General features: G+C 37.9%; 2 protein-coding genes across 2 annotated transcripts; one reads left to right on the plus strand and one right to left on the minus strand.

Annotated features, from left to right (window-relative positions):
* Window positions 1-541: 541 nt before the first annotated feature.
* On the minus strand, window positions 542-3,339 carry LOC144642685 (serine/threonine-protein kinase RIO1-like). Its single transcript, XM_078501716.1, has one exon. The coding sequence runs from the start codon at window positions 3,292-3,294 to the stop codon at window positions 1,567-1,569; it is 1,728 nt and encodes a 575-aa protein (XP_078357842.1). The 5' UTR covers window positions 3,295-3,339; the 3' UTR covers window positions 542-1,566.
* Window positions 3,340-3,558: 219 nt separating this feature from the next.
* On the plus strand, window positions 3,559-24,278 carry LOC144642812 (ras-specific guanine nucleotide-releasing factor RalGPS2-like). The gene is made up of 23 exons (XM_078501903.1): window positions 3,559-4,015; window positions 6,203-6,365; window positions 6,864-6,956; window positions 7,620-7,670; window positions 8,087-8,170; window positions 8,411-8,500; window positions 9,244-9,336; window positions 10,333-10,400; window positions 11,778-11,833; window positions 13,025-13,104; window positions 13,193-13,241; window positions 13,511-13,604; window positions 14,582-14,664; window positions 14,773-14,851; window positions 15,743-15,793; window positions 16,854-16,930; window positions 17,069-17,108; window positions 17,400-17,467; window positions 18,994-19,040; window positions 19,660-19,758; window positions 21,152-21,257; window positions 22,235-22,329; window positions 22,717-24,278. The coding sequence occupies exons 2-23, from the start codon at window positions 6,240-6,242 to the stop codon at window positions 22,765-22,767; spliced, it is 1,680 nt and encodes a 559-aa protein (XP_078358029.1). The 5' UTR covers window positions 3,559-4,015; window positions 6,203-6,239; the 3' UTR covers window positions 22,768-24,278.
* The last annotated feature ends 185 nt before the right edge of the window (window positions 24,279-24,463 follow it).

A 24,463-nucleotide genomic window follows, 5' to 3' on the forward strand; every position in this document is an offset into this window, starting at 1 on the left:
AAAACCCCGAAATCGAAAATTTCAAACCTAAAAAAATCCTTCGATCATCCCCGTCATTTACAGTCCGGAGTACCCCCCCCCCCCCCCCCCTGGGCCACTGTGGCAACTAAATCAGTCTGTGCACAACCTCTTTATTTATTTCAAATAAGACGTGGCCAGAGTTCGCATTTTTTGTGCATAGCCCTTGTATGTACTTTATGCCATGCATCAGGGTTCGCACCCTTTTTCACAAACAATTTTCCAGGACTTTTCAAGTACTCAGATTGATTTTTCCAGGACTCCAAAATTCACACTAACCCTTTTCACTCCCAAGATCTCAACATTATTTCTCCTTACTGTCTGCCAAACATTCCTTATAATGTTAGTTCTGGCAATTTTGTTCTTACTTGAGTTTAACAGATTTCCAGGACTTTCTAGGACCGGTAGTGCTTTTCTAGGACTCAGTCTCGGAAAGTGCCACAATAAAATTTCAGGACTTTCCAGGTTTTCCAGGACCAGTACAAACCCTGGTGTATGGTAATGATGAACAGATTTCAACCACTTACGATTCACAGTATTTTATTTCAGAAAATGTGATTACTTGTTTTTCTCACATTTCAAGACAACTGTTTCTGGTTGTTAATTTACTTTACTGATATTACTGCCAACACTATAAATAAAGTAAATAATAGTTGTGCAATTCTTTCGAGTGGTTTACTTAACAACTATTCCACAAGCAGCGTTGTATATCTACCATCTCATATCCAACAAGCACGAGTGGAATAAACACCCAGAGAATTGCAATATTTGAACTCCCCAGCTGTTTTCACTGACGCGTATTGGCTACCATACGGCAACCCTCCAAGTTAAGTTAAGTTAAGTTAATTTTGTAGCTGGCGACCTAATTGGAACCGAAGTCGCCAGCCTGGCGACTTAAATTGAGAACAAGGATTGAAAGCGTGACTTAATTTGACAATTAAATTTTTTTACTGGTGACCAAACTTGAGGAGTCGGTGGCCAAATGGCCACTAAGGAAAAAAATAAATTTGGAGGGTTGTATGGTATTGGTGGTCAATGGTATATGAGCTCATCCAGTGACCAATCAAAACTTTGGAATTGCAATATACCATTGCTAGTTTTTAATAAAATAATTAGAATATCCCACGAGTCACTTCTATTTTCTTGGTATGTGTCAAGTAGGATATTCCATAGTTTACCACAAGAAAGTGTGTAACTATTTTATACCATGCCATAAAAAAAAATGCTTACTAAATTTCGTTGAGAATAAGATCACAGTGCACAATGGGAACTCACTCACTCAATCCTCTTCGTGCCCTTGGGCACATAAGGCTGTGCACAATGGGAAGGCTGGGTTGAATACCATTGAATATACAAACACGTTCTTGTATTCTGATTGGCTGTATTTTCTATGGCATGGTATAAAGATATATATGCATTGCTGGCCTGCAATTACAACTTCCTCAGGCTCTTATTGTTCCCTGCCAACTGGGGCTTTTTTTCAGCCCTGAGTGGCTTAGTTTCTGAATATTTATCAGCTCAATTTGCATTGCAATGTTTTAACTTCACTTAGCTATTTCTTCCTCTTTTTGTTTTAGCAAGTTTCTCCTTTCTTTTCTTCACATGTTTGGGTGTTTTGGTTTTCCTCCTTTCCCTATTAGCTTCTTTCACAAGCTTTTTGTGTTCTTTTTTGCTCAAAGCAGTTCCCTTTTCTTCTGAATCTTTTCCCTTCTGTTCATCATTTTCATCCTCACTGTCACTTTCATCATCTGAACTTCCACTGTGGTCAGCCTCTTCATTGTCACATCCTTGATGCTGTTTTTCGCCTTGATTTTTCCCATCAACAACTTCACCATTCTTAAGGAGTTCAGGATGTGCAAGTACTCCTGTTAAGTCTGGTTTTAAACCTGTTAGTGTCGAGTACAAAATTTGTTCTCCTTGCCCTTCTTTAGCTCTCTCTGCATCTTTTTCAAAGTCCACAACTTGTTCCAGTGTGCGAGGAATGTAAGCTTTCTTAAACACCTCTTCCTTCACTGCTTCTTCAGGGGTTTCTTGCTCGACTCCACGGTTAGCAGCTATGGCTTGGGCCTTTTCAAGGTAGTCGTCAACGTTGTCGTCACTTATGCTAGGATCTGTAACAAAGTCAAACAGCTCCCGCACAGTCATGACACACACCCCATTCTTTTTGAAAAAGTCTGTGACATTCGTACAGTCTTTCCTCAAGAACTCTAATGCATGCGGGTGGTCATGTTCAACAGACTGCGAAACATCAATCACATACAGCTTATCCTCTTGGTATAGCATGTTGAATTCACTGAGATCAGCATGAACAAGTCGGCACTTCCAGTAAATGTTTCTAACAATCTGAATGCACTGAAGGTACAGTTCCCTTGCTTTGGACTCTGACAGTGTGACGTCTTTGAGTAGTGGTGCTGGCCAGCCATCAATCCCGATAAATCCCATGACCAGGACATGACTGCGAAGTATGATGGGCTCTGGGCAGGGAATATTGGCTTGGTACATGCGTGTGAGGTTGCGCATTTCCTTTTCTGCCCAAGTCTTTACCATCTTGCGAGGGTTGTGTTTGCAGTAACCATGGCGAAATCTGAACTCCCCAGTCACATATCTATCCCTGTCCTTAAATGTCAGGATGGAAGTTTTGTACACCTTGACGGCTCTCTCGTCACCGTCAGCATTAGTACTATAGTACACATTGGCCTCTTTCCCTGTGCTGATACAGCCATTTATTTCACAGATGACTCCTTTGTTGAGAATTTTGAACAGAATCATTCTCGTGCGGGGATCAAGCACTTGTTCAACAGTCGCCCTGTCTGCTTTGTCTTTAGCTCGCATTCTCTCATTTTCAAGCTTTTTGCTCGCTTGTATCAGGACGTTGGCGGCTTTATTAGACAATTTAGGCCCCTCGTACCTTTCAACTTTGATTCGATTACCAAATTTTTCCAACGATTTTTCGTTCGGTTGTAGCGTAGATTGGCGCTTTCCAGAAGTGTTTGTCACACTCACTTCTGATCTTGACGCGTTGTAACGTTTGGTAAAATCCCCAGTTTCGTCTTCCCAGTCCCATTCTCCAAAATCGTCATCCTCGCTATCTTCCGATGAATTCACGTGGTCGCTTGATCCGCCATTTTGATTTTCATTTGAGAGATCTACGGCTCTTCGGCTGGTTTCATTTGTACTATAATGAGTCAATGACTCGGGTATTACGCTGGTGTCTTCTTCAGCGTCTTCAAACTGGCCATCATGAACAGAAATCTGCCCGTTTTGTTCAAACTCCATTTCGACGTGAAAACATCGAAGAAATTATTGCAACACCAATTTTGAGTATGCAGTAGAAGTGAGCAGCGGCCGATCAACACGAGCATGAGCAGAAGCAGCACTGCGTGACGTGTTGAGTTCACTTTGGTTCTTCAAAGAAAAAGTTTGCTGTGACGGCTTTTGTTTATCTTTTTATACCTGTCGCTTCGTATTTTACACGAAAATCTACCAGCTTGTGCAAAGTGGAATTTCTGCACTGCCAAAGATCCTCTGTAGCTCAAATTACAACGGCGTTTGTGAGTCACGTGCTTCGTTTTCCGTCATGCAAGAACGTGACATCTTTTACTGACCCTTCGCTGCAATTAGAAGCTTACATCTTCCGCGGTATCAGTTTCGCTTTACCGGATTTCTGGAAATGTTGTGAAAGGCAGCTGAAAGCCATGAATACATAAGCTTATTTTATTCAAAGGGAAACTTCGTGGTGCTGTCGTCTTGAAAACACTGGGAACATACGAGCTTACGTGTTGGTTTTCAAGACTGCAAGACCGGTTTAAATTTTGACGTTGAAGATTCTGGGAAGCTTTGAGGCGTTTTAACAACTTGACGACCGGAAGAAAGTTTATCGTTTATTTCTGTAACCTGTTATAACTGGAGTTAAATCACACGAAATGATAATCTCGTGCTGAAAACTGGGAGAGGATCTTGAACCTTGAACAAGATGTTTAAACTCGATCAGACTAAGGTAAGCGGGGCTTGGCGAATTTTGTTTTGAAAAATGAAATACAAAAGTCACTTCCGACTTGTGAGTGTATATTTTAAATATATAATTTCTTTTTTCTGCCATATTGCGCATTTTAATATTCATATAAGCTTAGCTGCATCCTGACATCACGAGTAAAACATTTGATGCTGTAATCATATTATAATTTTTTTTTATACATTTATACAGATCAGGCTTTGTTTTGCAAATAGCAACTTTTGAGTGATGAATTCTAGAAACTGCAAGCTTTTACCAGCAAATTGCACAAGATCAGAGTGGTCATGTTTTTAGTGACAACAAAGAGCCATTTTTTTTCGCGCGCGTGACTTTCTATAAGTCTTATTTATAGTGCAACATGTACATGTAGAGTACACGTAGATTTCGTAATAATTTTTTTATTTGCACAATTTATAAATTTTGCTGCCTGTTCCTGTTACATTGATGCAAGATGTCACAGATAAAAATTATTGCTCTTGTTTGTCACTGTGTGGGCACTGTACTTGTAACTATGTGTTTTCCATTTAGTTTTTAACACCAAGATCCCATAAACTACTACCTAGAATGTTTCATTTCTGCCAATGTAAACAGGCCACCTAATGATTATGTATGAGTGCTTTGTTGTTGTGATTCAATTGCCCTTTGTATCAATAGCACGTATCTGCACCAAGATCTGCTTTGCTTTATACAGTATGTAAACATATTTAATGATTATTTTATACATCAAACTTGCAGTTTTCTGAAAGTCACCAGTGTACAGTGTTAAGGACATGTAAATGCTTTTGTGAGAATGGTTCAAATCTTTCAGGATGATGCTCTTGGAGGCTCTTGGAGCGCGCGCATAGTCTTCGCTGATTTTATCAATCAAAACCTTCAATAAATCAACTCTAGCTATATTTTGTTATTAATAGATCGGTTAGTGGGTTATGCTAACACAATTAGACGGCTCGCTCTCGGTTTCTACCGGCTTTTGATAGTTGACTCGGGGCCTCGCCCCTCGCCAACTATCAGCCAAAAGAAACCTCGAGCTCGCCGTCTAATTGTTAAATAGTAGGCTCTTGGAGCATGCCTGGGATCAGATTATTTATCGATTGGTTCTGGTTAAATTAAAAATTAAAGCCGTTTGGTTGTGTTAAAACAATGAAAGTGCTACATATGAGCTATCAGTTTCTGCCAGGCATAACTAATCGATGACATCAATGAAATCAATGAGTACTTAAAAGTAATCGATAGGAAATCAGTTGATTACCATATTTACTCGAATAAGCGCCACCCCCGAATAAGCGCCGCCCTGAAATAAGTGCCGCATTTCGGACAAAAAAAGTTAATAAGCGCCGCCCCCGAATAAGCGCCGCAGTCCCGATGCAGCGCTTATTCAAGGAAATCCGTTTTAACTAAAAACAGCACTACAAAGAGTTGGATATTTCTTTCCATCAAAAGCAATGTTTTGCAGTTCAAAGTGACTGTTTTACTGCTCGTCCATTAGTTTTTCTATCCAACATTCTTACAATACGTAGTTCTGTAAATGTTGTAAATGCCGTGAACTTTGCAAGGACAGCTAGCGCCACTTCTCTCTTCAGCAAGAGACGAATACTGACAATCAAAAGACGCTATTTCAATTAATGTAAAGGATAAGATTCTTTGTGGCGTAAAAATTTTTAATAAGCGCCACCCTCAAACAAGCGCCGCCCTCGAATAAGCGTCGCACATGAGGCGCGAAAAATTTAATAAGCGCCGCGGCGCTTATTCGAGTAAATACGATAGTCACTGTTTATTGCTGATGATTAATGAATAATCAATGACTAATCGATAGGCCACAAAATATTTGGTTATTGATCAGCAAGAATGGATTGCATCGATTAGTCATTGATTGCATTAATTAGTCATTAACTTATCAATATCATCTCGTGGTTGAAAACCGTACTTTAGTTATTATATGTATTAAACAGATGATTCCAGCTTTATTCGATCCAGTTTACAGTTCATGTAGAAGGCCTATTTTGTTCCCCCGTATCTTGTCTTTTGTTGTTGCCCCGTCAAGGCTGTTCAATTCGTCAAATTCTTCTATATAGCACCTTGAGATGGATATCTGTAGACTTTCTTTATACAGGGCCTTGTGTTTTAAATAATTACCACGTACAGTGAGTATAATTGACTCTTTTGTCTTTACAGTTCTTTAGATAAACAAGGTGCCAATCAAGCCACTGCAATGTTGACCTCAAAGACATCATATGCCAATCATTATTTACTGGAAACAGAACTTTCACCAAATGTCAATATTGCCATGTCAACAGAAGAACTTCCTGAAAATGGCAGTTACTGTGTCACTGGTGAGGTGAGGATGAAAATTGCTTTACAGGGTTTTAATAAACAACCAATGAAGCTGGTAACATGTGTACAGTGTATATAATTGAAGGCATCGGTGCAAAAAGGGTGGAAGTGATTTGGGCTTGAATAAACATTGCCAAAACAACTCCAAAATGCGTGTGCGGGTTGTTTAAGTGAAACATTGTAAAATATTGGGGAAAAAAAAAAAAAAAAATAAAGAAATAGTTTCTTTGTTAAAATGGAACAAAGAAACTTCAAAAAACTGCCGACTTGGAAAACAGAGTTTTCTGCATATGCTTAATTCCTTTAAAATGAAGCAAAAACCAGGGAAAATAAATACAATACTGTTTCACATACGTAAACAAACCCACATGCGAATTTTGGAGTTGTTTTATCAAATGTTCTTTTTAGTCCAAAATCATGTCCGCCCGTGGGGACCCATTTCACATTTAACTTACATGTAGGTTTTACACAGTTCTTGATAGGTACATTGTATCTTTTTTAGTCTTCAGAGGAAGATGAGGTTGATTCAACTGAAGTGAAGGATTTTGATTCAGCATTGTTTGATGTCCTGAAGGTCCAACCTGAAGAATTCGCTGTAAGTCACGTTTCTTTATTTTTTATCAAACATTCACTGCAGACATGCGTGTGGGGGATCACTAGTCAGGGTACAGTTTGTAGTTCAATCCCAGGAGAACATAGAGAACTACAAATAGTACATGTAAAACAAGAGAAAGTATGCTGTAGGCCAAAGGACTGGGAATAAAGCTAAACAAGATGGACAAGAAAAGTGAAGCCTTGTCCACTACACAATGTGCTCACATTGTTGCCACTCATGTCAATTGTCAATTTCTGTCAGCTGAGTTGTCATGTTGACAAATGTTAATTTGCTTCCTGATTTCTCTCAACAACAAATTGGCCCCACAAATCATAGTGTATAAAATAGCCTTTAGTGATCACTTACACTGTACCTGTAAGAAAGACTGCATATTTAAGAAGGGGATGAAGAATGTACTCTTTCCTTCCTTCTCTGTTCTCCCATTCCCATTTCCTATGCCTGTATTTCACCCTCACATGTCGTTCCTACAAGTACCTTTATTTCCACCATTCCTTCCTCCCTCTTCTCATGCCCCTTTCCTTCTAGCTAGCTACATGTAGCTGTTTCACCATCTTCTTTCCATCTACTTTCCTCCTTCCCTTCCCTTCCCTTTCCATTTGTAACTGTATTATAAATTATTTGTTTTGATTTGTTTTTTAACAGCAACAGCTCACTATTTTGGATCTGGCTGTGTTTAAGGCAATTCACCCAGATGTAAGTTACATGTACAATGTACATGTAATTCTAAATAAATGTAAAAATTATACTTGACCAGTCATAATTTATAATAGATAAAATAATTGGTTAACAATGAACACTGGACCAAGCACATAATAATAAATATACAGTGTACAGTACAAGTACCTGTGGTTGATATTCAATTTTTCTGGGCCCTGAAGTATTTTACTTTGAATGCAGAGCCTATTGAGCATTTTCACTTTTTGGAGCCTAAACAAATTAATGTTGATTAGCACCATGGATCCCTGAAATAGTCCCTGGATCCAGTTCTGTATCTTTTAGGCCATAGCCCTGGAGTCCACTGGGACAATGTATTTTTGTTTCTAATTTAATGTGCACATGTGCATGTTTTATTCCAAAATTGATGTTAATAAAATGAGTGTTTCTTTTAGGAGTTATCAGGCTGTGGCTGGACAAAGAAACAAAAGCTAGAACTTGCACCAAATGTAGTGGCACTCACAAAGAGATTTAACCATGTAAGTCACGTACAGTATAAACTCTGTAAGTTTGTTTTGTACATTACTGCATGCATTAAAGTTGTATTTGTCACAGTATTGTGCAACTACATGTGTTTAAATATGAAAGTACAATATTAAAATCACCCTAGATTGAGTTTTATTTGAATTTATAATTTGCATCAAATGTCATCAAAAATGTCTGTACAATGAGTGTTCATATACAATTTTATTAACTAATTTTATTAATGCTCTATACAGGTGAGCTTTTGGGTGGTCAGAGAAATTCTCAATGCCAACAAACCAAAGATCAGAGCTGCAGTTTTAACTCACTTTATTAAGATTGCTAAGGTGAGCCCCCAGTGAACTTCTGAGTCATTTCTAATCCTACTGTAAGTTATAAATACATGTACATAATGTCATGTACTACCTGAATCCACTGAAATTGTTGGATAACTTAAAAATATAGTTTGTTGGTTGTCAGCTGGTTGTCTGTAAGTTGGGATAGTCTCTCAAGTTACCAGTACTGCTTGAAATGCTTTCAAGACACTGTTGGGACACGTATTAGCTGGGTATGTCTGTTTTTTCCCCTCAAGGACAGTTCTACCAAAAATTGTCTGTTAGTACGTAGGATAGTACGCACTAGCTTACCAGAAAATAAGAAATCTGAATTAAATTTGGTGTACATGTATGTTAAAGATCAACATTTAACATGTACCTATCACACCTAGTTTTCAAAATAAGTTGAGATCCAAAAGTTTCCTTTCCCCAGTATCTTGTAAGGAAGATGACTTGTATAATTCCATGTGGACCTTGTCCTAAAATGACATTTAACTCACAGTAGACTGTCATAATAACATGTATTTTGGCAAATTGAATGACTAAAATGTGTTGGCTATTTTGAACTCCTTTGACAAGGATTCAAAGTTAACATCCTATAGACTGAAGATAAGTTAATTTTATTAGCAGATGACATACTGGTGTGAAGCTTTCTTGATTTTGTTGTCAATTAAATGAACAATAAATTTTATTAATTTTATACAATAGGAAAGTACAGTATTCTGTTTTGTCTTTTTATTTCTTGTATCACACAGAGACTTTTGGAGTTGAACAACCTTCACTCACTAAAGGCTGTTATATCTGGACTTCAGAGTGCTCCTATCTACAGACTGAACAAGACTTGGGCAGTAAGTTCATTAATATAATAATAAATAACATGCAGTTAAGGTTTGCATTGAGGGAGGCACCATGGCCTAATAGTTGGTGTGTTGGACTCCAGATCGAGCCCTCGCCAGGGTCATCGTGTTCTGTTTTTGGGCAAGATGCTTAACTCTCGCAGTGCCTTACTCCACCCAGGTGTTTAAATAGGTACTGGCGAATTTACTGCTGGGGAGTACAATGTAATCCTGCAATGGACTGGCTTGCATCCCATTCAGGGGGAGTATAAATACACACAAGTCTGTAAATTCTCTTGTCTGGAATGAAAGGCAAAGGGGCAAGTTTTATTAATTAAAGGAACTACACGTATGTACCTACTGTATGTCACAGACATCTCAACTTGAAAAAATTGGCATTTTTTCAAGTTTGTTGCTCATAATCCGCCTTTATTCTTCGTCAGTCGGAACCATCCTTGTTTATGTTTGGGTTTTTATCACTTCATTGGTTTTTTTCTACCTTAGAAAACTATTGTTTTGAGGTTTCCTTCAATTTGAAGCTAAGTGATTAACATTGAGGAATGTTTCATCTAATTTTGAACTCCATTTAACCCTAACTTGTCTGTTATCAGCTTTGTTTAAAACTTTGTAATATCTTAATTTGCAAGGGGTAAATCAACATTCAGGAGTCAGAGTAGTTTTGACTCACTGGCTCAATGAGGCCTTCCAAGGGGGGTTCTGATGTGGCTTTGTCACTTGTTAAGTTTTCAAACCCACCTGTCGCCTATTTTGGTGAGGGAAACGTTGTCGCTGTTGCAAATATACACCATTTCAGTGCTAGTTTCTGTTGGCTGACAGTGCTCTGGAACAAGACTAGCGCTACATTTATAGCTATTTTGGAGCAATGTCACCAAAACCCCTTATAATGCATTGGAAGCTGGCCTCCTCAATGGGGCCAATCATTCGTGTGTGTAGTGGAGAAAAAAATATTATCACATCTTACTTGATGCATGGTTCTTTTCTTTACAGTTAATTTATCGAAGAGATCGTGCCCAGTTCGACAGGCTGGCAGAACTTCTTTCAGAGGAAGAAAACAAGTAATGCCAAGAATAATGGTTTCTAATACCTACCATGCATTGTACATGTCTAACCTCTTTTTTGGGATAACATGTACTTCTGCCATATATTAACCAGTGACGTAATCTAAAATTTATAAGTGCATTGCCTAGGCTGGGCCTGAATGCAGATTTACCTTTAGTTAATTTTATTATACTTCGTACAACCTTTTGAAGTGAAAGAAGATGGAGAAGGAAAGAAAACTGTCTCAAGCGGGACACAAATCCACCCCCCCCCCCCCCCTGATGACTCTCTTTCCATTTGTATTTTCTACTGTACGTACATGTACATGTAGTTGTATGCTTAACAAATAGATTTCATTTTGCCGTGCGTCTGTTCAGTAATAGATCACAGATGACGTCAAAATGTGGTATGAACAGAGAAGTGGCCCACGAGGCGCTAGCCGAGTGGGTCACTGATGTTCATACCACATTTTGACGTCTTCTGTGATCTATTACTGAACAGACGCACGGCAAAATGAAATCTATTTGTTTTATATAATAACACAAGACTTCAGCACACTTCTGTGTGAGCAATGCTGCCGTACCGATGAGCTAAGTTGTTTTGATTTCACTATCAGATTAAGTTTTCGTTAACACGAAGCATTGTTAATCCGATTGAATAAACAGAAAAATGGTCAATTGAAAGTCAATGAAAAAACTAACCTTTATTCCGATTTGGAAAGTTGTTCAAATCTGTAAGCATTAACCGAAGCGTTCAACCGAAATTCGTTTGTTTCCCGTGGCGTCGTCCAACTGTACAACACCGGTCAAACTTTCATACAGATTTCGGATAATTTCTCGAATAATTCACTGTCTTCTTCAAGCTTGTTTCGCCCAGTTAAATGCTTCGAAAGGTGAACGATGCTTGGCGTATTGTTTCTCACTGAAGATTTGTAATTAAGCTGAACTTTTTTGCTTTGTTGTGGCCCCGCAAGTTTGAAAAACTTTGCCGACAACTCTGATTTGGACTATGAACTCTGATCACGCGCGTGAGTCACACCACTGCGTGACGTCATCCATGTGTCTGTACTCTGATAGATCATAAGTAAGAACCAATCAAAATGCGCAAAGAATTTAGGTTATTATATAATAGTTAATACTTCCCTAGCTTTGCCAGTTATAACTTACAATAAATAATAAAAAAACATCTAATAAGTTTATAGCTCCAGGATCCTTAAAGTTCAAACTTTGAACTTTAAGGATCCAAAAGGCACTTTGCAATTGATAGTTTTCACTTATTAAATGATCTTGTGGTAGTTGTAGAATGAAAGTCATGTTTGAATGCCCTTAAAACTGGCTCATAATCAGGGCTATAACATGCAAAAACCGCCAAACTTATTTTGTGATTTGTTTTAGGAAACAACTGAGGGATTACTTGAGTGCAGTCAAACTTCCCTGTATTCCATACCTAGGTAGGTGTTAATAATTTCCATGCATGCTTGATTATATAAAGATGTAGCCTGAATTTCAGGGCCCGGTTGCATAAAACATACACTTAAGTACTCACTTAAGTAGGACACTTACGAATCTGTTATGGGTACACTTATGGGTGTTGCATGGAACATACTTAGCGCACTCGTAAGTGTCTGCCTTACGGGGCAACTTACATGTTCACTTAAGGGCACACTTAACTTTGTGCAATAGTGACTTTATTAAACTGATAACATCTTTTTTTATTTGAAATATGTATAACGGCTTGACTTTATACATTTGACATTAACTGAGAAAACAAATGAGTGGAAATGATACACAAATGTGATTTTACTTCAATATTTGTTGCCAATCTATGTTGTTGTTTATATTATTTTCGACGACGAGTTAAACTGAAACGTAAGTAGTGGATTGCAAAGCGCGTTTTAAGTACAAAATAAAGAAACAACCCTTCCCTTTCACCCCTCAAAAAGTACTTGTCAAAAAGTACTTGTTAACTCCATTGAAGATACGGGACCTATATAGGTTCCGTTAACTTAATATGTGCTATTTTTCCCGTAAAAAAAGTTTTATGCAACACCCGCAATTCCTGTTGCATAAACAACACTAAGTGCACACTTACGAAAATCATAAGTGAAGTCACTTACGTGTACTCCGTAAGTGGACCACTAAAGTGATTTAATGCAACTCACTTAAGTTACGAGTACACCCGTAAGTGTTATGGGCGTTTTATGCAACCGGGCCCTGACCTCCCTCTTTGGTCGTCTGAAGAAATCTAGCCCTAATGCCTAAAGCAAATCAGTTCAGATTAAATCGATTCCGTAAAAGAATATACATGTAGCTTGCAGTCGATTAAAATCTCATCCTTCTCAAGTTTTCAAAAGTTTACTATTAAAACAATTTTATACCCAGTAATCCTTTATTGAAGCGATTTTCTTTCACAATTTCATGGCCTTGACAGAAACTTTTCGGCATGAATTAAAACCAAAGTGTAATGACGTCACCGGACGGCATAAGAGCCAGATTTGTTCAGAAGCCCCTTCTCGGGAGTAGGCAACCAGAGAGGGAGGTCTGAAATTCAGGCTAATAAAGATGCAGACAGAATGATGGTGAATGATTATATTTTGTTGGTAATATTATAAATTCTGATTTATTTTGTTATTTTTCAACAGGCATGTACCTGACAGATTTAACTTACATAGACACTATTCATCCCAACACTGGAGGTCTAGATGATGCTAGGACTCGCAAGGTATGTTCATGTAGTTGTTTACTGAGATGTCTCTTTTTAATTTCATTGTATTTGTGACCTGAAACCAATTTTTGTTTTTGACTTTCAGATGAATGATGTTATAAGGTTGATTGCAGAATTCCAGCTGTCAAACTACGGTGAGGTCTTGTTTCAAGAAGTTTTCTTATGTCACACAACTATTAAAGATAGTTCCAATTCCTGGTAATTATCAGAAGCAAAATGGACATTCTCACATTTTACTTGTTCAAAGACAATTTATTGTCAAATAATATATAAAAATAATTATTATAATTATTGTCTTTTCTGATAAAATTCCCATGGATGCTGCATGTTGCATGTATTTTGTAGTTTACATGCTGCAGTTTACAGCGCTGACACAAATCTTTTTCCTTTGTTTTATTTTTAGAAAATCTTGAACCAGCAGTCCACATACAAACTTATTTAAGCTCTGTCAATTATATTGAAGAACTGCAGAAGTTCATGGAAGACGATAACTACAAGTAAGAAATGACTGCTGCCAATTACTGCTGTCTCACAATTGCAGTGAAATTTATGCATGTACATCAATGACCTGAAAAAATGTCGTGTCTTCAAGATAAACTCCAATAATATGGTCGTCATATAATTTGGCATAGTTGCATGTGTTGGCTGGGTTATGAACTGAAATTAATTTAATGTCATCGGTGATAATTTGGTGGTTTAGTGGAATTGTGAACTACCTGGTCAGCATGTACTCTAACTGGTAAGAAAACTCCAGTGTCTGATCAATGGCCTACAGTAGGTAGTAACATGAAGGCTAGTAGATTTTTGTTTCGGGCTGCAGCCTGGTGGATTTTATTCCTCACTTGTTCTGTGGGCAACTTTGTACCTTTTGGTTTTTCTAGTTAACAGAGGAATCAAGGCCTTTGAGAAACGTTGTTGGTCCAGCACGCAATGGCCCCAACTTGCCTGATGGTCATCCTGGAAAATCTGTTTTACATTCTGAGCCTGCACTACATTGTATAACTGTCACCCTAGACTTTAGGCTCGATTTCCGTCGTATTCTCGGGTCCGGTCTTCGTTCCTCCCCGAGAGAACGGCTGGACGCGTGAGCGGTCGTTCATGTCTGTGACGTAATTTAAAAATTAAAAAAATTATGCTTTCGGGGGAAGACCGCAGGCTCATTTTCCCGAAAAAGCGGCTGGAAATCGAGCCTATCAGACTTGCTCGACTTGGTTACAAGTTGAGCTTTCTTCCACCACCGGAAACGAGAAGCAAACAACTTTTATATAATAAGAAAGTCTACTGTCGCCATATTTGAGTTTGAACAGTAAACTACTTATTGGTGTCGCTCAATAACATTTACTTTACGTACATGTTGAGGCACTCCCTTAGAGCTACTGACACTTCTAACATAGTGTATAGTTGACTTCTCATTTTTCCACATTGTTATTGAAACTGAACTTTCTGATTTAGGCGATTACTCTGTTTTTTTTAGGTTATCTCTTCGGATTGAGCCCAAGGCTAGCAGCTCTAATCTGAATAGCAAAGCTCCTTCCAGGTCAAGAGAGAGTATAAGTGGTGAGTCTAATTTAAATCATTACCCAAACTATCTATCTATCTACCCTTAAGTGTGAAGTTGCAACTTTAGCATTGAATTGTAACCTGCAATTTTTGCTCACTTTTTAGATGTACCTAGGAATTCACCAAGTGCCACTCGTGTAAAATTTGTTCCAGGACACAGAAAGTCTGCCAGCTTAGGGACCAAGTGAGTATAGCTGGAAGACCCATAACACGCATTAATTTGTATTATTAAGTAATAATGCACTTGGCCTTCAGTGTACGTCGTGCAATGTCTTAAACATTTGGTAAATAAATAGCAAATTAAATTTTGTTCTAGAGGCATTGATAACCACTCAGCTTTAGTGATGTCTTTAAAAATCCCTGTGTACTTTTGTACATGCATTTATTTATTCCCTTATTAGTAAATTAAATTTTATAGTTCACTATTTTTTCGGCTGCCACCAACAGCCAAATCAAAATCAGCAGCTGGTTTCCAGGCATAGGATTTGTGTACATAGAGGGAACTGAAGGGGTAAAACGGGAACTGGGATTTGGGCAAATTTTCATTGGGAAAATGGGATTTGGGTTTACTGGGACTGGGATTTTGTCACTGGGAATGGGAATCATAGACAGAAAAACAGTAGAACTGGGACTGGGATTTTTAAAATTTGGGAAAACAATAGTCTGGGAAATGGGATTTGGGTAAAATTTGGGCTGGGAAAATAGGATTTATATCCCCCTTCAGGACTCTCTAAACAACGTGTTTGTTTAGACCTGTTCTGGTATTAAAGAGCAGAACTGCACTAAATGTTTACATAATTATCATTGCAAGTTGTTGTACAGCTGTACATGTAGTACAAGGTGGTTAGGTGGCGGTTTTACTTTTCTGAGTTATTCTGCTGATCTGAGTTTAAATTTATTTGTAGCAGTCAAGGTTCGTTTTCGTATGAACAATCAGATGCTGCAATTGATCGTGTTCAATGTTCAGACAGTACTATGTACATGTATTTGGCTTCTGTTACTTCACACAACGTTTGTGATAATTGTGGTGACAGTGCAGCTGTAATTAACTGGAATGTGCTTGTTTCTTTTCCAGTGTATTAAGTACTTTCGGAGGAAGTGCTTTGTCATCAACCGAGTCTTTAACGTAAGCTGCTTTGTGATCATAAGATTAGCTATTGGTACTGTTTTGTGCTTTGTAAAATAATTAATTGATGAACTGACTTACATTTGTACGGTTTTCTACTGAATCGACAACTGAGATTTAAATATACGGTATATGAACATTTCAGCCTGTTCCAGGCATTCGGCTTGTCCGCGAGCAGTGTGAAAAAAGGCGAGCGAAAAAAAAAAAGACGAGGGGTGTGGAGGAGAAGGCTTTAGTCGCCTTGCCATTTTCTCCACTCGCCGGTCTTCAACTTATCCCGTTTTTACGCTGTTCCCCAACCAACCGAACGCCTGGAACAGTCAAATGAGCATTTTGTTAGTCTTCAATAGCCGATAACTTCACGGCAAAACTGACCAATCAGTTTCCAAAGACTTTTTCACTTGTCATTAAAAATGTTATGTAAATTATGTCTATTGTTCATCTTGGTGTAAGATTGGAAAGATGAGTTGTTGATCGCGACGTCGGTTTTGACTGCGTGTCTACTACTAGTCTTTATCAGGTAACGAGGTCGATTAATTGTTTACATGTCGCTATTTGTAGCATGTTGGTTTGCTACTATTGCCGCTATTGGTCAAAGAGGCTATCCATATAAGATTTAATCCTAATAACATCAATAGAGGTAGTGGAATCGAAATTCCTGAAGCTTGGATACCTACGATCAGAAAGTACAACAGCCGGTCAGCAACAAAGCGAACCTAAAATGGAACAACATCTAACAGTCAGAGTTATAATGCGAACCAACATGCTACAGATAACGACACGCAAACAATTGACCTCATCGCCTGATGAAGTAAGTAGTATTTTTACAAGTCCCATGTTCGTTACAAAGTGAAGACAATAACTGATCTGATAGTTATCATTCTAATCATCGAAGCCTGCTATTGATCAAATCTAGTTTTGTAAATGCTACTCCTACATATTATATGTACATGCATTATCTACTTACGGTTTACAAACTTGGGTAGAGAGAGACTTGAAGAGTAGTAATCTTGACACAAAACACAGACCAAGGTGTGACGGCCATGTTTAAAATTTCTAGTTGCAGTATAGCAAGCAGCACTGGCTCTCGGAATCTTCTTGATGACAGCTTACCACTGGAAGACAAGTCATCTCTTGGTAAATATTACTTTTAGTCTTCATGCACGGCTAGTCACACTAATCTAAGGAGCGTGGGTGGGGAGGTTGGGATGTACATGCTCTATTAATTACCAGGCCCCTCAGACTGACCAGGTATTGTGCTCTTTCCCTCCTTAGGAAATCTGACGAGTTCGGACATGACTTTAGACAGACACAGGTGAGGGATTTCACTACATTGTATTTATTCTTCATTATTGTGGTTAAATTCGAAATTCAAATGTTCTGGTTCAGCTGGTGTTAATTTTTCTTCAACAACTTGCAAAGTTGAAGCTAATCTTAAATAACCACATCTTGTGATTGCCCTGTAACTGTGATAATTGATAGTCTCTTTATTGGTTGGTATTTTCTATTTTACTACAGTGTCCGAGAAAGCAACCAGTCCATACTATCATTATTTAGGCACTATGTTATATTTTCAATATTTTTACTTTAATCTCTATTTTTACAGCGTCATTAGTGACAATGAGAACGAGGATCACAAACTGTGTCCACCTGCTACAGAGTTTGTTATTGAAGGTAAATATGACTATAAAGTTAGTCAGCACTGACGACTTTGAGACCAGATGTTCACTGAGTGTTAAAGGGACCGTGTCACAGATTTTAGCCAAACTTAGGCATAGGAAATGATCATCAAATTTGTTTAATTGTATAAAATAACCTCTTAAAACAGTGAAGGAATATTTAAATAACACACCAAATGCAAAAAAAGGTACGGATGGCTAAAAGTGTCGAAGATTGAAACGGATTGTGATGTGGGCTTTTGAAATATGGTCCGGCGGAACAGTTTTCAAAGTTAATCTTGTCTGCTTGTAACTTTAATTTATGACGCCCGGGAGACACATTTACCTGCAAGGAAGCTATGGTTTTGTCATTTAGTATCAAAGAATTAATTTCTTTGCAAACATTTAGTTTCATAGCGAATATTTGACAAAATTTAATAACATAAGATTTTAAAACTTAGCCGTGACATAGTTGCTTTAAGTTCCAAATCAAAGTCACACGTTGAGTCATGTAATGTGGTTTTGATGTTTGAATCATTGGATGGAGCCCTTCATGTATAATGCTGTGTTTGACCTATTCGGTGAAAGTTATTTGGCAGTGCTTTAATTTGGTGTTGTTATGAATTATGACGTAAGGTAGTTCTAACTTTTACATACGGTCTGTTAATGAAATGTTAATGTGTGACCATTCTTTAAGACAAATGAATGTTGTTTATCAATACGTCTTTCATCCAGTTTATATGCTGAACAAGTGTATGTACTTGGATGAAACTCCAGCGTTTGACCATTCAATGAATGCTCTTCAGTATCCCTTTCGTGCAGTACCGTTTATTATGCTGTTTAAGGTGGTTCTAACTAGTACATGTACATGTAAAAGTTCACAAATGAAACCCTTGTGTGTGACCAGTTAGTATTGCTGGTTTCCCCGTATCAAATTGAAACCATTCAACACAGAAGATGAATTCAAATATTACAGACGATAATAGATAAGCAATTCTCCAAGTTCAGGTCTGTGCGGTGTACCGTTCGCGAGTTAATTGCCGAACATTTCCACGCAAATTATAAAGCTTAGTATGGAGACACTGGTCCTTCCGAGGGACACAGATATGGCCGCCGGAGTAGAGAAACACTGGAACTCATTTGTTTACACGGCGGCATGCCTGAGCAGTTTCCAAACACCACTGAAATGTTCAATCGCTGAGAATGGAAAGGAAAGGCCTTTCAAACAAAACAGCTTTGTCACGGCACTCAGCTGAATCACAACGACGGAGAACTCAAATATTCAAAATGTCTGATAACGAATGACACTATCGACTGGAAAGCAAAAAGATATATTTTTAGTTTATCTTACGTCTAATGACAACGAAAATTTAGTAGGCCTAGTGAATTTGATTTCAGAATTTTATGACGTAACATGAAAACCAAGAATTAGCGTCTGGTACATTGGAAGGGTTCAGAATTTGATCTTGGACATTGACCATAGTTGTGAAAGTGATGATGCTTCCTTATTTATCAATAAACTAACTATGGACGTTTCTGTAGGGTTTGTCAAACGGAAGAAGTGTTTAAAAGAAGGCAAGAAAATGACGGTGAGTTTGAAGTACAGTGCTGTAGTGGGCCGTGATTGTTTATAATGTGATCTACTTCATCGGATTCAATTGCAAAAATTTATCTTCTCTCTTTTTCTTGGTCCTTGACTTAAATCATTTTCATCTATAGTAAGCTATCGATCTGTGCTGCTTGTGTTTGTTGCTGAACACCATACAATTACATTTAGCAAAACAAGAATTTGTTTTGTCAGAATCCCATGACAGAATTGATCGAACCCACAGTTTCCTGTAAAGATGTTGCTTAGTAACAAGAAAGTGACTGACAGTAAGAATACTACGGTTATGTTGACGAGTATTTGGCCAACAACAGCATGTAGTATGCCCTCCTGTTCCAGGCATTTAATTATATTCTGATTGTCATTGTTTTGCCCTCTCTTCTAAATTCTAAAATAAACCTTTTGGAGGAGGGAGGGGAGCGGGGATTTTTGAGAGTGGATAGCGAAGTTTACCCCTTGGCACAATGTTTCAAATTTTGCGGGACTTGTTTCTGTTAGTTGACTTGTCTGTTTGGTTGTGACCCTGTCACAGATTTTATGGAAGCACTGGGCGAAAAACGTTGCAATTCCAGGCTGACGTGAATATGTCTGTTTGGCTTTAGGTGTCATCGTGGCAGAAATTCTGGGCAGGGCTTGTAGGAAGTTGGCTTCACTTTTTTCTTCCCAGGCACAGAACATTTGGAGGGCGTGACAGAGCTGCTGTATGTACATGATATGGGCTTTTTTTGCAATATATGTTGTGGTTCAATTTTATCCTTGGTTTAAATTTTATTTTCCTTTTTTTTTGGGTATGGTAATGTATGATAATGAGTTTAAAACAAAGGAAAATAAAATTTGAACCAAGGATGAAATTGAACCACAACATATATACCAACGTAACCGTTATTTGAGTCGTCACGCAATACTTAGAAGTCTTGCGTCACGACCCAAACAATAGCTGGAGATGAGAAAGCAAGTTAGCCCCTTTCAGTAGAAATTACCTAATATCTTCCCATAATATCAGATATACTTCTTTTATAATAGAATTTGTTAGTTTGCTCCAGTTACTGGCTATAAAAATTTGACACTTCCTGCTTATAGTAGCCTCGCTTCTTTATCCACGTTTAGAAAGTCAGGCATAAAACACAATGTCAACTAGTTTGCGATTTATAAAAATTGGGGAAATTGTTAATACCTTAAGGAGGCTCGATGGTAGTGAAGAGTGGTGGTCAGGAAGCCAATCCTCGATTTTGCCATCCCGAAATGACCAATTTTTTTACCCGCACTTTCACGGTACCACAGCAACCACTGACGTTTCTGTTCTCACAGCTGATCCGATCGATTGACTCTGATCAATGATATGTTCTAGTAAGAGATTGACTACCTACACATTTGGACTGCGGCGTTCGTCAAGAAGTGTTTTCTCTTTTCCACCAGTCTCTAGCCACTCGCAGTATGCTGATGTGTGTACAATTCAGTGAGAGTAACTGCGCCAAAAGATAGCGCCGATCGGGCCGATTCTTCTTGATTAAACGCTCTTACAGATTTTTCTTTGTCGAGTAGTCATCACTACTTTAACTTTCAAAAATAAACAACAAGAGTCAAGAAACGTTGTTGAGAACAAGACGTCAATGGTGCTATGGTCCTTCTGACATGACCGGTAATTATTTGTCATTTTGTCATTATGGTGTATTGGCAAAAATTGAACATTGGCTTGCCAGAGATTTTTTTTCAAAACAACCACCCTTCGGCTAAAAAAACTACATCGAGCCTCCTTAAAGAAACGGTTTTTTCAGTTCTCCCAATGGAACCTATGAGAAAAGTATTGCGACAAGCAAGGAGAGTTTGTTTGTCGATAACACAGCTTAAAGCACGTTATATTCCCTTTTTATGCGACAGACTTTGCCTCCTTTAGTTCCATAAAATTATTATTACGTAATTTCATTTCAAGTCGGGATGGTGACGCTGGGTAAACCTCTAGCTGTACATAAATGATACTTTTGCGACAAAATATTACAAATGATAATTAAATACATGTTTTTATTGTATGCTTTTAGAAAAGCTAACTATATTCTCTGAAACTTTATTGATTTATTGTGTTTGGTTTTTGCGCAGTTTAAAAAGAATCCTCAGAAAATGGTGAACATTTCCGAGTACACAGTTGTTTTGCTTGATGACCCTCGTCACCCTGATGCTTTTCAACTCACAGATGACACCAGAGGTAAGTCTTAATCAAGAACGCTTCTATTTCTCTATTTTTCAAATTACAGGAGACGCATATTCCTGGGATTGAAGTACTAGAAAAATAGTGTACATTGCTTGTGAGCACAACCACAGGCAGCCCAAGCGATGGCTTCGTTAATAATTTGCAACGGTCGTTGTCGGTTCGCCTCAATCGATTGAAAAATATGCTCCATAAATCGATGAATTTGAGATCTTCCGTTCCTAAATTGCAATAAACTGTAAGCCAGATAAAAAAAAATTGATTGTGTGTTATTGTGAGATTTAGTAATTAAGTAAGTAAAGTCTTTATTTAACGAGGGTAGCACTAAAATAGCATAAAAAACACTAACAAACCAGTTAGTGGTGGGACGATTAATTCCTCACCTGCCGCTGACAGAACACAACTTAACAGTTTCTTTCACGTAGTTGTCAACGAAAAGTCAGGGAATTTTTATAGTTTAAGGGATGTTGCACGTTTTGACAATGAGTGTTGATAGCGACGACAAATGCACAGCGGCACATCCACGGTGTGGCTATTCGTCCACTGTTTCCAGATCAGATTGGAATTTAGAAGTGTTGGTTTTTGTGGAGGAAGGAAAACCGGAGAACCCGGAGATAAAACCCTCGGAGCGAGGACGAGAACCATCAACAACTCAACCCACGTATGATGCCAGGCCCGAGAATCGTCCTGGGCCACATTGGTGGGCGGCAAGCGCTCTCATCACTGCGCCATCCCTGCTCCCCATGACATTCTTATTATTGTCAATGAGATCCTTTTTGAGCAAATTGTTAATAATTAATTAACTAGTGGAAGGCCTGGCTGTATACAGTCATTTGCCTTGGTATCCCTCACTGACTTCTACTTTCCATGCAGTACTCTTCGAAATACCATCTAAAAGCTATCCATGAAATAAACAAAGTAGTATAGGTGACTTATTTCTTAACAAATTTGCTTTTAATCATATTTGTCCACAGGAAACTCTTACAAGTTCAAGGTGGGAACGAAAGCCGCTGCCCAAATGTGGTACAGCTATGTTCGAGGGGCCACAAAGGAGAAACTAGATTATAAGGTCAGTAATAACCTTCTGGTTGTGATGGTCTTAAAATGTTTTGTAAGAAAACCGGAAGAAAAGCATACATGTAATTGTACAGAGAATGATAACGTAACAGGTTTATTGTGGGAAGTAGCCGACTTGGGGCCTTACAATAGAGCTTTGGTAACCAATATATTTACTTATTTACACAGGGAAAGTAGTAGCTGCTAGCTGTCTTTTCCGTCCAAACAATCGTTTAGTTTCTGAGCATTTCATGTTGTAAGTTTTAGGAATTCATTGACCATTGTCATGTATCAGTTTATTCCGTACAAGATGTCAGTTTTAACGTCCGTGCATCGAACATTGTCATAAACTCTCTAATTACACAATTTTCTTAACTCTCTATCTTTTGTTGTATGTTAGGTCCCACAGAATCTCATCACGTTTGAGGAAAGTGAAGAGCAACAAAGCTAACGAAGCGCCAGGGGATTAAAATCAATTCACCCCCCCCCCAACCCCCAATGAGCAAGAATCAGGTATTAAACAACTGCAAGGAACAAAGATACGACCCCGATCAGTCGGACTTCAGTGTTTGTAATTGTCCAGCAGCTGGGAGTTCTAGTATCCAATCAGAACAGGATCCCGATGCCTGAAAGAGCCTGGGTACTAGTTTGACTATGATGTCCTTTTGATACCTACAGTTAATGCTCTGAAAAGACTTCAAATCATGCTTGATGTGAAATATTTTCCAGTTTGGAATATTTTGTGCAATGAACTGTTTTGCACATTTCAAGGCAAAAGGGATTTGGTTTTTAACCGTTTTTGACGACCCTAATGAAGAGACAATAAAGAGATAGAAAGTGTTACCGTTTTTTATGATCTAAGTATAAATTATGTTGATGATGATAATGGGGAAATAATTTTTTATGCATCAATTTGTGCTAAAACACTTCAGCTAAGTGTTGCCAAGCACAATAGTGTTTTTTACGTAGCACCAAATTAAATGCATTATAGTTTCTTTACATGTACGTTTTGTTGTATGCTTTGCCAGTTTTGTGTCATCGTCTGGTTGAATTTTTAATTATTTAACTCGCCCACCAAGCTTCTAGCTTTTATTTTGCGAAGCTGCAAGTACTAATTTTGGAAAACGGAATATTTTGATGGATGTATTTAAACTGATAAGTGTTACTAATTTATCACTTTTTTTTGAATGATAATAAAAAACGTATATTTAAAACTTAAGTGCGAGAACAGAGTTTTATTGAAGAATAATATTGTATTAAAATTGTAGCAGCACTTTGAAAGTTTACAAGTCCATGAACATTACCTTTGGGAGAACTCTACAAGTAAACCGTATTAAATTCTTTTGTATTAAACTTTTTATTGACGGACATTTTTTGTGCAGGAATTTTATCACAGGGTTAAAAGAAAACATATTTCAGTTTCCCTAATTGTGTAGAAATTTCCTCCGCGTAATTTACTAAGATATGAGAGTAGTGGTTATTTATTTTAAAATGTTGTGTTACAAGTTTCGCTTAGATCTTGCGTGACTGTTTATTGTGCTTAATAACCTGGTATTCTTAAGTTCAAGTATAGATGAAACCTGAGAATCTAAATATTCAAACGAAAGCGCTTTAGCTAAAACATTTGAGTGCTGTTTTTGTACTGTTTCGCATAGAACATAGTAAATCTTTGTGATATACGACAATTTTATCGCCATCAGAGTAAAATAATGCAAGGTTCATAATGTAGTACTATTACTGACTTTTTAGTTGGATCGCGTCATCTTTCTGAGGTTAAAGCTGTATTGTTTTGAAGATCACGGGCTTTGCGGTATTTGCTCTGATAACCAATACTTCGTTCTCTGTCGAAGCTTTTATTTCGAACACGGCCTCTCCAGAAATGTCGCTGAAAATGTTTGTTTATTTTATTGATTTTTCTCCTGTACATAATTATATGACAGATTAAAGTACTTTGTTACGTTACATTGTTGGTTTCATTTGCAAATGCCTTAGAATGCCTAGGGGAATGCTCCTGTACCCCTTTAATTTGAAGTCCTGAACTCTGCAGTGATGAAAGCAGGCAATTCCTTCTTGCATCAAAGATACAAATTCTTCCCCTTATTAGTTTTTTTAGACTGATTCCATCTTGGTTCTTCTCAAGTTTGTTT

Source organism: Oculina patagonica, chromosome 1 (assembly GCF_052425735.1).
Source record: "Oculina patagonica isolate OP01 chromosome 1, crgOcupat, whole genome shotgun sequence".
In the NCBI taxonomy this organism is placed as follows: Eukaryota; Metazoa; Cnidaria; class Anthozoa; order Scleractinia; family Oculinidae; genus Oculina; species Oculina patagonica.